The sequence below is a fragment of the Callospermophilus lateralis genome, chromosome 19 (genome assembly GCF_048772815.1).
Source record: "Callospermophilus lateralis isolate mCalLat2 chromosome 19, mCalLat2.hap1, whole genome shotgun sequence".
Taxonomy (NCBI): domain Eukaryota; kingdom Metazoa; phylum Chordata; class Mammalia; order Rodentia; family Sciuridae; genus Callospermophilus; species Callospermophilus lateralis.
The window spans coordinates 36,437,636-36,449,453 of record NC_135323.1 but is presented as its reverse complement, the minus strand read 5'-3'; the positions used below and the strand labels follow the sequence as shown (position 1 = coordinate 36,449,453).

The 11,818-nt window shown below is 44.3% G+C and overlaps 1 protein-coding gene and 1 long non-coding RNA gene across 2 annotated transcripts in view; one reads left to right on the top strand and one right to left on the bottom strand.

Annotated features, from left to right (window-relative positions):
* Positions 1-11,818, bottom strand: part of LOC143385154 (uncharacterized) — a 67,470-nt gene continuing 55,652 nt past the window's right edge. Inside the window, exon 5 of the long non-coding RNA XR_013089445.2 lies at positions 1-334. This is a non-coding gene — a long non-coding RNA (uncharacterized LOC143385154). The remainder of the gene's footprint in view (positions 335-11,818) is intronic.
* On the top strand, positions 7,393-11,532 carry LOC143638337 (speedy protein E4-like). Its single transcript, XM_077106117.1, has 6 exons — positions 7,393-7,498; positions 8,048-8,263; positions 8,878-8,936; positions 9,743-9,828; positions 10,572-10,740; positions 11,473-11,532. Exons 1-6 carry the CDS (start codon positions 7,393-7,395, stop codon positions 11,530-11,532), a joined length of 696 nt encoding a protein of 231 aa, XP_076962232.1.

Genomic DNA, 11,818 nt, shown 5'->3' with positions numbered 1-11,818 from the left:
AATTTGCAGTCCCAGCAACAACGTATGCGTGTACCTTTTTCTCCACATCCTCACCAACATTTATTGTTACTTGAACTCTTAATAATTGCCATTTAATTTGTTTTTCTCTAATTACTAGAGATGTTGACTTTTTTCATCTGTTAACTGACCATAGACACTTCTATGGTCGCAGAAGATCCTCTGCCTATTTATTGATCGGGTTATTTTATTGGTGTTAAGTTTTTTCAGTTCTTCATACATAGGAAGATTAATGCTGTATTGGAGGTGAAGGTGGCAAAGCTTTTCTCCCATTCTGTAGGCTCTCTCTTCACATTCTTGGTTGTTTCCTCCTTTGCTGTCGGGAAAATTTTTAGTTTGATATTTATGATCTTTTGGGAAAGTAAAAGGTGCAGTTCCTTAGAAGTTTGGCAGTTCCTTAAAAGGTTAAAGGTAGAGTTACCAAATGACCCAGCAACCCTACTCCCAGGTGTGGGAAGCTATCCTCACACGTGATTTGAGTTACCTCCCTGGCTGGGTGACAGGCGCTTAGACACAGCTGTGTCAGAGCTTTCCCCACCCTTTTCCAGGTCCGAGGGCTTGTCCATGCAGAGGCATGTCTGGCCCGTGTCTGGCCACTGCCCCGTCGCCCCTGACCTTGGGATGCTGCCCCCCTTAACACTTCATCCTCCCCCTCCCCCTCCCACCCCTCCCCTCCCCCTCCCTCCCCCCTCCCCCGTCCTTCTCTCTCTCTCTCTCTCTCTCTCTCTCTCTCTCTCTCTCTCTCTCTCTCTCTCTCCTCGCCTCTTTAGTAAACCTGTAAACCTCACTACCTCATTAGGTGGCTGGAGGCGGGAGCTAGGAGAAGCCGTCCTGGAGCTGGTTTTAAAGGTAATTAGAGTCTTGTCTCTTTAATTTAAAACTCCCTAGCATTTACTCATGAATCGAACCTTCTGTAATGAAGCCAGCACTGGTCATGTGGCAAACCCAGGTACATACCTGGGAGAAATGAAAACACATGTCTGTACAAAAACTTGTGTGCAAATATTCATAGCAGCATTATTAGTATTAGTTCAAAAAGGGAAATAATCAAATATTCACCAACTGATGAGTAAAATGAGTCAATTCCTTCAATGTAACCTTATTCAGCCATAAGAAAGAATTAAGGTCTGAGCATGTAAAATAACATGGATGAACCCTGAAGATTTACACTAAGAAGCCAGACAAAAGATCACATAGTGGATAATTCCACTTCTATTATGTCCAGAATAGGCAAATCTATGGAGACAGAATGGAGATGAGAGGACGGACGCCTAGGGTTGGGTGAACCGGGGGTAAATGGTGAATGACTGCTAATGGGTACTGACAGGATTTCTTTTGGAGGTGATGAAATATTCTGATGTTGATTGTGGTGATAGTTGCCCAACTCTGATGTGTACTAAAAACCCCTGAGTTGTACACTTTAAATAGGTGCATCACAGCGTATGCAAATTACATCTCAATAAGCTATGAAATAAAAAGGAACAGGTGTCCAATAGAAAAAGCTACTCTTTAACCTTTCACACTGACACACACAATGGCCCACATAGCACTTATAACAACTGCCAGGAGGACCCTGAGGAAGATCAAATAACTGCTAAGCAGAATTCCAAAGGTACATCAAATCTCCCTTGCTGCATGACATATGAAGTCAGAATGCCAATTCACCTGTCCAGAAACAGGGAGGGTCAGAAATAGAATCCAAGGCACGGTTTTGTTAAACATGATACAAAGAAATAAAGGGAGGCAATATTTTCCAAAACAAGTAAGGCTGACAGTGGAATATAATTTTCATCAATAAAATATCTACTAAGTCAACTAAATATTATGGCTTTCTTTTTTTTTTTCACTTGCTATGCTTATATCATTGTTCTTAGTCTACGCTTGCTATATTCCATTTAAATGCATTTAAAGCCATAAACAAGCAAGTATAATGCAAACCACTATGACTCAGAAATATGCAACCAGTAAACCAACAACTACATGTTTGCTAAATTACTAACAAGAGAATTTGTACATCTGTGGATTAACAAGATAATACACATTAAATCTGAACAAAGAGGGAAGGCACTTGAACAGAGATGCAAAAATGTTCATGGTGAGTATTGATAAAACTCAAAAGGAGAAGTCCTGAGGCCTATAACTATGACTTTGTAACTCACTGCAGAACAATGAAGTCAGCAACAAAAAACACAAAGTCATAATTGTAAAATAAGACAAGGTGGGCAGCGACCAAAGGAGGCAGATTTAAAAAGGCTGCCGAACGAGGCTTTATTTGAGATTCACTCCTGGGCGGCAATTCATCAGACCCACAGAGTGGACAGGAGAAGGGTCTGAGGAGAAACCGCATGGGAGCTCCACCGGACTGGGATTTTATGGGGCTTAGGCAGGAAGGGAAGGGCTTGGGACAGGAAAAGGTGTTTTTAGAGTCCCTTGTCCCTCTGGAGTTGGTCGCAGGAAGCTGGTTGAACCCCAGGATTGGCCAGGGGATTCTGCTGACTGACAGGCATTTCTGTCGGCACCATATTGATGTTTTTTCCCAAGGGCAGGCTGCTTCACTGCCACCAACCTGACAATAATGACTCTGGTCCATCCCTACATCCCTATTTTAGCAGAACATAGTACATCACTTGGCAAGACTGTCCTATTAAAGATTCAGGTCCAGGAGCTGGGGTTGGGGCTGGGGCTGGGGCTCAGCAGTAGCGCACTTGCCTGGCATGTGTGAGGCACTGGGTTCGATTCTCAGCACTTCACATAAATAAATAAAATAAAGGTCTATCAACAACTTAAATAAATAAATAAATAAAAAGATTCAAGTCCAGAACTTTTAAGAAGTGGAACTAGGGCGTGGGTTGTGGCTCAGTGGTAGAGCGCTCGCCTAACATGTGCAAGGCCCTGGGTTCGATCCTCAGCACCACATAAAATAATAAAATAAATTAAATAAATAAATAAATATTTAAAAAAAGAAGTGGAACTAGGGGAAGGGTAATTTAGCTCAGTGGCAGAGTACTAGTGTAATTTTCATCAGTTTTGTGGAATCAAGTCTGCAAAAAAACAAAACAAAACAAAACAAAAAAACCCTGGGAACCAATCTCTGAAAAACCTGACTCTGAACACTAGGAAGTTCTTGGAAGGCAGCTCATAACAGTCCTTGTTTTCAAATTTCTTTCCCCTTCAGAATCTACTTTTTCAGAACCGTTCCTTGCCCACACCCTTTGTGAGTGGACTTCATGCACCAATGTTGCTCCCCACTGGTTCCACACCCTGGAACAACACATGGATGTGGAGCCTTTCCACTTCTTGAGAAATTCTGCCACCTCTGGCTCAAGAATGTCCAGAAGGGCATTGTTTTCCACTGCCCGATTTCTAATTCTTTAGGATCCCTGCTACCTTCTCCAAACAGATATTTTGAAATTTTAAAGTACTCTAGTGAAAACACTGTCATTCCCATTTGTGGGGAGCCACTCTGAATGACCCATGCCTTCCATCCTGAACCAAGAGGCTCTGACCAATCACTTGGTGACGTGGGCATTGCCCCAGCCCAAGAAGTAGAAGGAATGTCTTCAGGAGCTAAACTCAGCTATTCCTTTGTTATACTATACCTTTGCCCTGTTTGGAATAGAATGGTCCACAAAATGCCCTTTGTGTGTCCCCTTCTCTTGCTCTGCCTCTGGGTGTGGCCTTCCTAGATATCAGTCAATCTGCTGACAGCAGACACCACAAGCTAGACTCAACATCCTGAAACCTGACCCCTTGTCTCATTTGAATGGCTCACCCCTCCACAGACTCCTAAGGTCAGAAAAGCTGTCACAGGACCAAAGAAAAAGGTATCTCTGTCGCTTGTGTGGTTATCTGCAGCCCAGTTCATCCAGGAGTGACCCTGAGTGTTTTAGTACTGAGAAATACAACACCAATTTAATTAGAATCTGTGAGGACTGGCCAACAAACTGTACTGTAGTGATCCTACATGTCACCTTATGCTAAAAGTGGTATTTGCAAAGCACAATGATTCACTCTGTTATCTCCCCAGTATAACTATCATTATTGCTGCATCAGACTGTATCCATAGAAGGAGAAAAGTTGTAGAGGTGAAGGCACATTTCAAACAGAATCTGCACATGTTACTCCATTTTAAAACAAGGTAATCACATATATTAAGATGGACTGTGCCTGCTATCAAGAACACAAGCAACAATAAAGGTTGGCAAAGATATAGGGAAACAGGTACACTCATACATTGCTGGTGGGACTGAAAACTGGTGGAACCACTCTGGAAAGCAGTAAGGAGATACCTCAGAAAACTTGGAATGGAACCACCATTTGACCCAGTCATCCCACTCCTAAGTTTATAGCCAAAGGAAAATCAGCATACTACAGTGATGCAGACACACTAATATTTATAGCAGCTCAACTCACAATAGCTAAACTATGGAACCAACATAGTTGCTCTTCAACAGATGAATGGATAAAGAAACCATGGTATATATACATGGAATATCACTCAGCCTTAAAAAGAATGAAATTATGGCATTTTCTGGTAAATGGATGGAGCTGAAGAATATTATGCTAAGTGAAATAAGCCAATCCCAAAGAACCAAAGGTCAAATGTTTTCTCTGATATGCAGATGCTAATTCCCAATAAGGGGGGTGTGGAGAATAGAGGTATTTTGAACTAGACAGAGAGGAGTGAAGGAAGGGGAAGGGTCATGAGGGTAGGATTGACAGTAGAATGAATGGGACATTATTACACTATATGCAGATATGATTACAAAACCAGTGTAACTCTACCAGAAGAAGGAGACCTTATACTCCATTTATGTAAAATGTGCCAAAATGTATTCTACTGTCACGTGTAACTAATTAGAATAAAAAATGTAAAAAAAAAAAAAAAGAAAGAGGATGAAATCTGCCTAACTGCATGCAGCATGTCTAGACCAGGTGGCCAGCAGAAATAGGAAATGCAAACTATGAATTGAATTTGGGCCAAAATTATTGGGACTTTTAATTTAAACAGAATCTTCTCACACAGTCATGCATCATTTAATGCTCAGGATAAGGACTGAAAAATGTGCCCATAGGAAATCTGTCTTTGGGGGAAGTCACAGAGTATACTTACAGAGGCTAAGTTGGCTCCTACATCAACAGGCGATACTATTGTATGAGATCAACATCATATATGTGGACCATCACTGACCAAAACATTATCATGTGGCATGTGGGTGTACTTGAAGGCTGTCCACTACAAGGGAGAGTGTGAACTTCTGGTTTGCTATGAGAGAACCCAAGCAGCTCTGATGCTTAAAGACATAATGAATAGAAATCGAATAAGCGGAGCATCTATGCAATTGGTTTTCCACAGCAACATGACCTGCTTCCTGACAGCCAGAACCTGAGAGAGAGCTGCCAAGGAACTCATGGTCACTTGGAAGGCTGCTGGGTCTTCATTCAACTCTGAACATCCAGGGCTGCAAAACCAGGTGGACACTCACTCTCAACTGATAACACAAATCAACCTGCATTTACTCCTGCTTGGAATGGGGTCATCAGAATCATGTAAGACATTAAAATGCAAAATAAAACTTCAAGCACAGCATGAATAATAAACACGTTCTTATTGATAGGGTCCAACAGTGGCAAAAGAAAGTCTTGCAGCTTAAATGTGTAATCAACCCAATGCCCACTGAGGGATAAACAGATGAACAAAAGATGTTATCTTCTCTTCTGCTATTCAGCCTTAAGAAAGAGGGAAATTCTGACCCTTTCTCCAGCAATGTAGGATCTTGAGGACAGTACACAAAGTGAAATGACCCAGACACAGTGGGACACATACTGTATGAGTTCACAGTCTTCAACACAGATGAGGTACCGAGGGCTCTCAATTTCATAGAGACAGAAAGTAGAATGGTGGTCAGTAGGAGCTGTAGAAGTAGGAATTAATGCTTCATTGGTAAAGAGTGTCTGTTTATGGCGATGGAAAAGCTCTCCAGATGAGTGATGAACGTGGTTGCACAACAGAAATTTAAACTCATGCCCTACATGATGACATTATGGCCAACGATGGAACCACATACATGAATTTGTCCCACAGTATGACAGCACAGTGAGATTGTAGCCATCTCAGTTGGTGTAAGAGCACTCTAGGATGTTTGCACAATGATGAATCACCCTATAACACATTTTTAGGAATATATCTCCATTATTAAGTGAGACGTGCATGTAAATGACACCACTCACCCTCTATACAGCACAATGGTTAACATGGCAAGTTTTCTACACATTTTGTGGACAGAAAGATAAAACATAGATTGAATGCCCAGCTGAAAAGTAAAAGGCTGAGTTAGGACGTTTGGAAGCAGCTCCCCAGTTCCACTGGGTGCTAGGTCACATCCCATGCACTTCCCATCTTTTCAGCAAATATTATTCTCTGTCTTCAATGGGAAAATCTCCCCTTTTTTCTTTTTTCTATATGTGAGACTTTCCATAGGGTGCATGGGTGGCAATGAAATATGCGGGTCAAGAGCAATGTCTGTGCTCCCAAATATGCTATGTAACTGGAGAGAGATTGATTGGAACTGAGAGGCTAACCTGAGGTGATCCATAGACTCCCAGAAAGTGTAGACACTCTGGGAAAACCATGAGCATGTGTACAATTTCCTATGATTTTATGACCTCAAAAGGAATCCTTGTGTCAAACATGCCTAAGTGCAGAGTGTGTATCCCCTTAACAGAGTTCTGAAAACAGTGAAGGCCAGTGGCACTTAGCAGATTAGATTTGCTAAGCTGAGTGTTTCCTTTTAGGGTTTTCAAGTGATAATTCAGTGTACGTGGGTTCTTTTGTACACACTGAGCTCCTTCTTGGGAGGTCATGTCATTTCTGCCCTCCCCTTTCTTCCTTGCCATACTCTGTAATCTCTCACTGCACAGAGGTCTGAAATGGAAATGCCCAGAGGTTGGGTATCTAACATGTGTTGTGTTGAGAATGGAGAGAAGAACCCGTGTCTAGACAGAAGTGAAAAAGGGAGTCAGAGACAAAGTACACAGAGTTTGGATCAGTCACAGCAGAGACCATCTCCTCTAGAACTCTAGGACAGGTGCACATACCAGTCTGACAGTTATAGGTGTTTTCCTTCAAACTGGTTGCCAGGTTGGAATGAGTGACGACATCAGAGGCTTCCAACCTTCCTGATTGGAAGGGACAGACTCTGTGGACCACTGGCAGTGCAGTGGGCAACCGTTTGTCCTCAGCACTGTTCTTTACCTGGTTTCTCCTGTTTGGAGAAGAGCAAACAGACTCCTATTCAACCAAATTCTGGAAGAAAGATTTACCTTAATAAGAACCTAGGTTTTGTAGGAGGAAGACAGAGTATTGGAGAACTTATGGAAGATCAACAAATCTCCCAGTCTGGGCAATCGCCTTCCCAGCCAAGCACCTCAGAATCCCACCTGGAGGTGGTGGTAGATGATGAGGTGGCAGGTCCATCAGGTGAGGGAACTAGAGTGAGAACTGATTTGACATGATGACTGGTAAGAAGGAAGGGGTAGAGCTGTCAGGAAAGGTGGGAAGCCCACTTTTGAAGTTCAGAATAGGCCACGGGACAAGGAAGTCCACATGGATGGAAAATCTGCAGAGAAAGGAATTGAGCTAGAAGATGAGATCTAGTGCAGGAAGCGGGTAGAGGGGATGTAAAAAGGGTCTCTCCCCCCATGAGAGAAAGTGTCCATAATGAGGAAGAGTTTTGAGGAACAGGGAGATGGGACAATGATATGGAGAATCAGGGGAAGACGGCTACCAGCCAAGGGGAGAGATGGAACAATAGCTCAGAAGGCTATTGTTGAAGGTCTGGGGTGTGGGAGGTGAACTGGGATCAGAGGATGAGAGGATGAGTTCCAAATTCAGGAGCCTCACTCTGCTTCCTTTACTCAGGTCTGTGGGTAAAACCCTGCCTCCCATGTCGGTCCTCGAGGAAGAGAGAATGGACCTCAGAATCTGAGGGAGACTCGGAGGATGATCCCCCGGGGATTTTTGATTCAGCACCCTGGGTAGAATCTGGCCTCCTGACTGAGACCACTGGCCTAAAGAGAAAGAGAGAGTCCTCCACTGAATCTGAGGATGAGCTGGAGGATCTGGAAAGTGGGCTAAATCACCCCTGGGATGTGGAGTCACTGTGTGGCCTCAAAATGAAACTCAAAAAACGGCGCATGAACTTGGTGCAACCAGAACACCATGAGGTTTTCAACAGGCTTCTAGGTAGGGAGACACCCAGGTATCGCCCTCCAATCCTGCTCTTTACACAAAGAGGGAACTAATAGCCACTTGACTTTTCCAAAGAGCCCTGCTATCCCTGAGATCCCCATTCCTGGAGGACTCAGGACCCATGTACCCTGTGAAACTCTTAGATGATGGATGATTACATCACACCTGAAAAATGACCCTGCTTGGGATCAAAAAGCTTGATTCCAATTATCCTCACCGACTGCAGACACTGTGGCTCTAGTATATTTCATCCTCCCTGAGGGGTGACTATCAAATGAGAAAATAACCTAGCAACTCTTAATTCTAAGGTGGTGCATTCTTGGGGGATGATGGGCCCTCGCGGTTTACTCCAAGTTCTTAGTCATACAGACATCTATCTCTTACCCCAACCCTCACTCAGTTGTTTCCCCTGAGGGGTTTCAGGGCAAATCAGCTTTCCCAGGAATGTTCCTGTCCTTTTCCTATCCAACTGGGATACTGGGCTCTTTTGGGCTCTATTGCACTCCAATCCCACATCTTCTCCAATGGAGGTCCTATTCTTCTCTCTGTTGTCTATCACCCATGAAGCCCCTTCTGGTTCCCAACTAACACCAGTGTTCTGTTCACAGAGGATCCTGTTGTCCAAAGATTCCTGGCCTGGGACAAGAATCTGAGAGTGTCTGACAAGGTGAGGTTGTTCTCCACTGGGCAGTGTTCCTGCTCCAGCACAGCCTGGAGAGGGGAGGGCTTTCTAGCCCATGGTCCTTCTGTCTCCATGTAGAACCAACAAGATGTGCCAAGTCCTGACACTTTGTGACTTGTCAACATCTCCCTTCAGGGCCTAGCAGTTCCATGCAGTGAGGACAGGTGGACCTTGCTTCTGATTGGGGTGTTGCATTCCTATCCTCCCCTCTCTGATATTGTTACCTGAGATTCTGGGTACCTCTCCTCTTTTATTTTTTAAAATATGTTTTTTTTTTAGTTGTAGATGGACAGAATACCTTTATTTTTTATCTTTGTGTGGTGCTGAGGATCGAATCCAATGCCTCACAGGTGCTAGCAAGCTCCCTACCACTGAGCCACAACCCTAGTGCTCAACAGCCTTTTTTCTGTGATGCCAGGGATTGAACTCAGGGCCTTGTGCATGTGAGGCTAGCAAGCACTCTACAGAGTGAGCTATATCCCTATCGCTGGGGCTCCTCTCCTCTTTACACTTCTTGGGACCCCCCATTCTCCAGCTTACCCAAGACCCTCCTCACCCAGCTGACCTACATGCCTTTCCTCCCCTCAGAGCTGATCCTACAGAACACACTAAGCCTCCTCTTCCCCAGACTGCTCCGACTGTCACAGGTCCTTTCCCAAACCAGCAGGTCTCCTTACTTGGCGAACTTCTCTTAGGGGCACTCTTCACTCCAGACTCCCATTCCTCTGTCCCCTCTTTCCTCCTCTTCCAGGATGTGACCTCTCTGTGTGTTTTTCTTCTCTCTCCATCAGTACCTCCTGGCTATGGTCATAGCTTATTTTAGCCGGGCTGGCCTCTTCTCCTGGCAGTACCAACGAATCCACTTCTTTCTGGCCCTGTGAGTATTTGGTCTCCTTCATCAATCAGGACTCACTACCTGGGAGGGGAGGAGGGGAACAGAGGGGCACTAACCTTTCTTTTACTTTTAGCCTCTTTGTCCTGTTTGCTCCGTGTACACGAGATCACAGCACTGTAGTATAGTTTGTTTTCTTTTCCACACTTCCCTAGTCAAAACAAACACACAAGCTCCCTAAAGGCCAGCTGTTAAAGATTCAAGGAAACATAAAGCCCACCTGAGAGAGGTGTGGAGGAAAACATGGGCACATCCTGTCCCTGGCAGAGAGACTGGAGGTGCCGCCACATCTGACTGCTCTTCCTTCCTCTATCTATACCAACATTGTTCTGTTTTCTGCCTCTGGATTTCCAAGACAGATGCCCCTTCCCAGCCTGACAAAGGTCCAGTGTAGGGTGGTCCCTCTGGTTCTTCATACAGGAGTCTTCTCACATTTGTGGTTCTTTCTACACACTCCCTGAAAATCCTTCTTAGATGGGTCCAACCACCCCTTAGGCTTCTCCCACAATTGTGTTGCTCAATGCTTTCTAGAAAAAGGCTGGAGTCCTTCAGAAGGTGTGTGTCTGGCATCGACCTCTGGACCAAGGCATGGTCCTCTGTAACACTTAATAGGGCTGGTGCAGTCCTGTCTGAAGATGGTCCTCTGGGAGTCTGTTTTGGGAAGCTGACTCCAAGGGGAGGTCCTTCTTGGTTGTGCCTCTAAAGAGCAACCTGGTTTCTTTCCCCAGCTACCTGGCCAATGACATGGAGGAGGACAACCAGGCTCCTAAACAAGAGATCTTTCGTTTCCTCTATGGGAAGAGCTATGCCCAGCGTCCCCTGTTCCACAAACTGCGCTTTCAGTTCATCTGCTCCATGGGCTGGAACACTCGGGTTTCCAAGGAGGAGTGTGAGGAGGTGGGTGGTGCTGTGTGTGCTTGTGGGGGGCTGACTGGAGAGACATAGGAAGGTGGTGTGTCTGCAGGTGGGCTCTGGGGAGGAGAAAGCTCAGGAGAAAGGGAAGGACTTCCTGGGCAGTCCTCAGTTTTGCATTTAACCATGTTACTAAGTATTCTTGATGGATCCAAGCAGAAATATTACTAATGTTCAACCATTATTCTACTCAAATCAGGGACAATGATAAAGCTTGTCTCTTGATAAAAATCAACTTTTCAAATTTGATGGGAAGGGACACCAAAAGGATTCTATCTGTCAAAGCAGCTTTACAAATGCTTAATTTAGTTATCTAATTTAGGAAAATACATTCAGTTTTTATTGAAAAGAAATCTGAAAAAATGTGTCCCACATTTTATATAATATGATCCTGATAAGTGTCGTCCATCTGAGTAATAGCTGAAATAATGTTGTGATATCCGTATATAGCTACTTCATTTGTCACCAGGCTAAATAAATCTAATAATTACACCTTGCTATGTGACCTCCTTTGTAGCTGACAGAACTTAGTTAATAGAATCAAGCCTCTCAACACTGTAGTTTTAGATATTTGTACACTGTTGAATCACAGTGACTAGAAAGTCCAAATCAAGGTGAGGTAATTTTAAGGAATGGGAAAATAAATTAACCATAACTTCAAAACCCTCAATATCCTGTAAATTCATCAGCTTTGGTGGGGGCTCTTTTCCTTTCCAGATTCAAGCTTATGATCCGGAGCTCTGGGTGTGGGGCCGAGATCGCACCCTCATTGCCTAGAAGTCCTAGAACTATGGAGGCCTGAGGGGAGGGACAAAACTCTGTATCCCTGGCTTGATGACAGACAGAGTCAGTGATTGTCTATTCAGGATGCTCGAGGACCTAACTTCTTGATCCAGTCCTGTCCACCTCCACCCACAGCCACCCTCTGCAGATGGTGAAACAGCCTGAATCTCCAAGTCAGCTTCATGGTCTCAAACCCCAACCAACAGATGACCTCCTAGAGGTGTGCTGGGTGCTCTGACCTGAGAGAGAACAGTTTATCACTCAGAATGTGCTAGAAATC